Raw genomic sequence first — 5818 nt, forward strand, 5'->3', positions numbered from 1 at the left:
CCGCCAGGCCGCCCCCGCCCGCCCGCGCCCCGCCCCGCGCGTCCGCCCCGCTGCGCAACTCTACCCAAGTTGGAAGCCGAAGCCGGGCGGCTGCACTCGCGCCGAGCGCACCGCGGCGGCGGCGGCGAAGGAGGAGGCGGCGGCGGCGGCGGTGGCAGCGGCGGCGGCGCAGCTAAGGCTAGCGAGGCAGGCGAGGCGGAGCCCGCACGGCCGAACGCGGACCGCGGGGGGCGCCCGCGCCCGGAGCAGCAGGAGGAAGACGCGCGGCGGCGCCGGCGCCCTGCCCGGGAAAGTAAAGTTGGAGCCCGAGGCTGCGCGCCGGCGCTGGGGCCCGGAGGAGCGGCGGCCCGCGCCCCGGTGCGCCCAGCCCTAGCCGGCCGGATGGGAGGCGGAGCGCCCGGGCCGCCGCCGCCGCCTGCAGCCTGCGCCCCGGCCGGGCGCCGGGGCCGCGGGGCCGCTCGGGCACGCCCGCTCGGGCGCCGCATCACCGTGGGCTCGCGGCCCGGGCGCTCCCCGTGAGCCGGGCCGAGGGCGGGGCCGCGCGAGGACCCCGGGACCTGCCCCCCTCCCCCCCGCCGCCGCGTCGCCGCTCGCTCCGGGAGCCTCCTGCTCTGCACTTACGCGCGCGGCAGCTGCGGGGAGCCCGGCAGCCACGCTCTCCGGCGCGCCGCTCGCCCGCGGAGCCACCACGGCCGAGGGCCGGCTGCGGGGCGCCGCGGTCCCAGGCGGGCGCGCCCGGGGAACAGGCGGCGATGCGGGCGCCGGCCGGGGCTGGGGGGCGCCCGAGCTGCCGCGGCTGCGCCCCGGCTCCAGGCGGGACCGCGTAGCTCGCGGGAGGACCATGGCGTCCCCGGCGCTGGCGGCGGCGCTGGCGGCGGCGGCGGGCCCCAACGCGAGCGGCGCCGGCGAGGGGGGCAGCGGCGGGGACGCCAACGCCTCGGGCGCCGCTCCGGGGGCCGCCTGGGGGCCGCCCCCGGGCCAGTACTCGGCGGGCGCCGTGGCGGGGCTGGCTGCTGTGGTGGGCTTTCTCATCGTCTTCACCGTGGTGGGCAACGTGCTGGTGGTGATCGCCGTGCTGACCAGTCGGGCGCTGCGTGCGCCACAGAACCTCTTCCTGGTGTCGCTGGCCTCGGCCGACATCCTGGTGGCCACGCTGGTCATGCCTTTCTCACTGGCCAACGAGCTCATGGCCTACTGGTACTTCGGACAAGTGTGGTGCGGCGTGTACCTGGCACTGGACGTGCTCTTCTGCACCTCGTCCATCGTGCACCTGTGCGCCATCAGCCTGGACCGCTACTGGTCGGTGACGCAGGCCGTCGAGTACAACCTGAAGCGCACACCGCGCCGCGTCAAGGCGACCATCGTGGCCGTGTGGCTCATCTCGGCCGTCATCTCCTTCCCACCGCTCGTCTCGCTCTACCGCCAGCCCGACAGTGCCGCCTACCCGCAGTGCGGCCTCAACGACGAGACATGGTACATCCTGTCGTCCTGCATCGGCTCCTTCTTCGCGCCCTGCCTCATCATGGGCCTGGTCTACGCGCGCATCTACCGCGTGGCCAAGCTGCGCACGCGCACGCTCAGCGAGAAGCGCGCGCCCACGGGCCCCGACGGGGCGTCCCCAACCACTGAGAATGGGCTGGGTGCTGCGGCGGGCGCGGGCGAGAACGGGCACTGCGCGCCCCCGCGCCGCCCGTGCGCGGACGTGGATCCGGAGGACAGCAGCGCGGCGGCGGAGCGGCGGCGGCGCCGGGGTGCGCTGCGGCGGGGCGGGCGGCGGCGCGCTGCCGGGGAAGGGGGCGCGGGCGGCGCCGACGTGGCGGCGCCCGGGCCGGGGCCAGGGGCGAGCGATTCGGGCGCGCTGGCTGCCGCTAGGTCCCCAGGTCCCGGCGGGCGCCTCTCGCGCGCCAGTTCTCGCTCCGTCGAGTTCTTTTTGTCGCGCCGCCGCCGGGCGCGCAGCAGCGTTTGCCGCCGCAAGGTGGCCCAGGCGCGCGAGAAGCGCTTCACCTTCGTGCTGGCGGTGGTCATGGGCGTGTTCGTGCTCTGCTGGTTCCCCTTCTTCTTCAGCTACAGCCTGTACGGCATATGCCGCGAGGCCTGCCAGGTGCCCGACCCGCTCTTCAAGTTCTTTTTCTGGATCGGCTACTGCAACAGCTCGCTCAACCCGGTCATCTACACCGTCTTTAACCAGGACTTCCGCCGTTCCTTTAAGCACATCCTCTTCCGACGGAGGAGAAGGGGCTTCAGGCAGTGAGCCCGGCGCCGGCCTCGAGCAGACCCTGGACAGCTCCAGGCGGCGCCTTGGGAAGGCATACCCGCACGCCACCCCAACCTCGCCAGGAGAAAGCGGGGGCAGCAGCTTCCCCCAGACCCAGGGATGGATTGACCTCTGGGACATAGGGGAGGGTACCACAGGGCAGGAGTGTGGGCTAAGGGACGGCAGGGACCCCGGGGAGGGGGGGAGGAGAGAGGGGCAACCCCTCTGCCTTTCCATCTCAGCAAAGGGCTGCTTTTGGGCCTTCGACCCGGATCTGGCCCTGGGGGCCCCTGCAGAGGTGCGGCTGTGAGGTCAGAGTCTCAGACAGCAGAAGTGAATGCAACCTCCCTAAGGGGCAAGAAAGGAGCCCGCCCCCCCAACACACCCGGCTACCCAGATCACCTCTGAGCAAGGGCTGACTTCCCCAGGACCGTGGGGGCGGCTGTCTTGGGGGAGGAAAGAGGCAGTGACAATCTTTGGTTATTGAAAGTATTTAAATGTTTGCCAAAAACGACAGCCAAAACAACCAAACTATTTTCTAAATAAACCTTTGTAATCTAAGTGTTGGGAGAAGCTGTCAGTCCTTAAGCCACCAGCAGGGGTGGGGAGAGGTATCTTCCAGAACTCACCCTCCTGATCTCCCCCAGGCGATGGAAGGAGGACAGTCTTGGTCTTCAGATTCCAACATCCCCTCTTGCAGGAGAAGTGAGGTGGTTTGTTGTTGTTGTTGTGATACTAATGGTAAAATTCTTGTGCTGTAGTTGGCGCAGAGGCAAAAGAAACCAAGACTCCCCCCACCCCGCCCCTCAGATTTGGTCCCAGTTTAGATCCAAGAACCTCGTCCCCATCCCTGACCCCCATCCAGTTCCGGGGCTGGGAGACCCTCCCTAGTGGAGGGAGGCAGGGCTCCCTGATCCAAGTCTCTAATTTTGCCTGCCCCCCCCCCCCGCCCGCCACCAGTAACTTTGGGTCAGTCCCCTGCTCCAGAACACTTCATGGGTTTGTCACTTTGGAGGAGGTAGGGTGGGTGAGCGCTGCCCAGAAGGGGGCCCCACCCACAGATGGGGTGAGTTGGAGGCGAAGACGAGTCCCCAGATCTTTATACCATACCAGAGATCTTTAGCAATTTCTTATTGTTTTTTGAACATCAAGGCTCAAAAGCAATGGGACCATCTGCATTGGCCGGGGAGGTGGCTGGACCCTGCTTATTTTTCCTAACCCCCCACCCATGCAGTCAAGCCTTGCCCTCTTGTTCAGCCCTCCCCCATGCCCCAGCATGTCTGTGCTCACTCCACTCCGAGGCTTGAGGAGGGGTGGCTAGAAGAAGCCAGCATGAAGTGGAGTGAAGCCGTCCTCCCCCCAGACTCTTCTAGCCCCCATCACAGCCTAAAGACTCCTGGTTGGTGGGGGCTCATTCTGCTGACCCCTGCTGTGACCGTCCTATCCTCCTGACACTCTGTCTCGGGCTCCCCATGGCCTTCGCTATGTACCCCTCCCTGGCCGGCCCACCTGCCAGCCGAGCCTTCTCTTGGATCCCCACCCATCTGTCCTTGACCTGGGGTGGCCATGGGTGTGTTCCCAGGATGGCTGAGCCCCAGGTCCTGCCTTTCATTCCCAAGTAACTGTCCCCTGAAATAGGAGCCAGGGTGGGCCCCTTCCCTGGTCTAATGTGTGGGGCCTGTCTCTTGGAGAACCTTCCTCTGCAGCTGCCCCACCCATCACCCCAAAATATGGGTACTCAGGACGCCCTGCCTGGGAAGAAAGCCCCAGGACCATGCCCACACTGGCTCATGTGAAAGCACTCACACCTGCTATGTTTAGGCTCAGGGGGAGGTGGAGAAGCTGAGACAGAGAGCATGGGGTGGGGGGTGGGAATGGCTAGTCAAGGCTGAGTGGGGGCATCCCTGACACACTCCCGGGCAGGGGCCCACCGGGGTGTCCATGTCAGAGAACCAGCTCTGTTGCAGGATTGCTGAGCTGGCTTGGGCAGACCCGTGCCCTCCCTGGGCCACAGCACCCCTTCTGTGAAGTTGGGGGATGGTTGTTGGAAGCTCAGACCCCACTGGCTGGGCGATCTGAGGTCCCACTTGCCAATGGAATCGGGGGGACCCCCTGAAAAGGGATCTTCCTTTGGAGACCGCATGGCTGGCCCTGGTGCTCCCACTGAGCGGCAGGGTCCCTGCAGTGCCGTGGGGCACTGACACCCCCACACAGGGCTTCTGGGGGATGCACCCTGAGTCTGCCACAGGAGCACGCAGAGTGGAATACGGCCCACAGAAGAACGTCAGCACAGCCTGCTCCGCTTGGTCCCTAATTGCGAGAGCTGCACCTTCCAGGGCTGTCTCCGGGCCCTCCGGCGCCTGGTGCTTAATACCCCATTCATCGAGCAGATGTTCCCCACTCGCTGGTGATTGCTGCCTGGAGAGGCCATCTTTTCAGCTGGATAAACAGAGCTGGAACCTGGCTTCTCACCCTGACCTGCTGCAGGGACACGGGCCAGCTGGCTGGCTTGGAGTCTCGCTGTTTCCATCAGCACGGTGCAGTCTCAGCGCGGAGCAGCGGGGAAGCTGCTGGCTCCGTAAAGGCCCGGAGACTGTTTTCGGAGGGAGCTCTGTACCGCAGGGAGTGGGGGGCCCAGACTCTGGCCAGTCTGCTATGCCCTATTCCTTCACACACAGGCATCTGCACATCTCCCCCAGGCTCACTGTCGACCCCATTCTGTGGCTGAGGACACTGAGCCCTGGATCCCACAGGTGTGAGTGGGTGGGGCATGCCAGGAACCCTGAAACATCCAGCTCCAGAGCCCAGGCCCCGAGTACCTGGCTCCGGAGTCCTCTGACCTCGGGTGTTCCAGGGGCTTTGGCTCTGGAGAAGCATTTCAAACGGCCTCCTTTCTGCCCAACGCTTCCTGGGCTCTGGGGAGATCTCAGACAGAATAAAGAAGCATCCCCAAAAAGATCAAGGAGGGCCAGGCCCCAAGTGGGGAGTTTGGCCCGAACGCCGTACCAAGCCCCAGCCCAGCCCCTTTGCGGTTCTTAGGAGACGTACACTTGTTTAAATTAATTCTTGAATTTTAATTCAATTGCTGAGCTCGTAGAAAAGGGGGAAAAGGATAATCCAAATAATCCATTACTGCTCAGTATGGAATTAAAAAAAAAAAAATCACTCGGAGCAGGCAGAATGGATACTTGAGGAAAGCAGCTCCGCTCTCCGCTCTGCCCCCGGCTCCGGGGGTGGGGCTGCGGGGTGGGAGGGAACACGTTGCCGCGCCGCTTGCTGGCGAGGAAGCAGTCCTTCCCGGCGACGGTGCTGGCAGCCGGCTGCTTTTACCACATCCCTCGGCAGGACTCAAATATTCCAGCGCAGCCTCGGATCAAAACACACAAGCCTGCAGGCCCGTCAGGAGTCTGGCTGGGCACTCGTGGCCAAGCTGATCGCTGTGTCCCCCCCAACTGCCAGATCCCCACATGCAAGGGAGAGGCGGAGGCTGCCGGGCTGAGGATGCCCCATGCCCTGCTAGGGTGCCCACAGACCCCACAGCCCCGTGGACCCACAGGCATCTGG

The 5818-nt window shown here is 65.7% G+C and overlaps 1 protein-coding gene across 1 annotated transcript; it reads left to right on the forward strand.

Moving 5' to 3' along the window:
- The first annotated feature begins 468 nt into the window (after nucleotides 1-468).
- On the forward strand, nucleotides 469-2815 carry ADRA2C (adrenoceptor alpha 2C). The gene has a single exon (XM_045075177.1). It carries the CDS (start codon nucleotides 842-844, stop codon nucleotides 2249-2251), a length of 1410 nt encoding a protein of 469 aa, XP_044931112.1. The 5' UTR covers nucleotides 469-841; the 3' UTR covers nucleotides 2252-2815.
- Nucleotides 2816-5818: the final 3003 nt, after the last annotated feature.

Source organism: Mustela putorius, unplaced genomic scaffold, assembly GCF_011764305.1.
Source record: "Mustela putorius furo isolate JIRA1106 unplaced genomic scaffold, ASM1176430v1.1 tig00000083_pilon_pilon_pilon, whole genome shotgun sequence".
Lineage (NCBI taxonomy): Eukaryota > Metazoa > Chordata > Mammalia > Carnivora > Mustelidae > Mustela > Mustela putorius.

Bases quoted from the DNA above. Each gene is read 5' to 3' on its own strand.
- ADRA2C (XM_045075177.1), top strand. From the start codon at position 842: ATGGCGTCCCCGGCGCTGGCGGCGGCGCTGGCGGCGGCGGCGGGCCCC.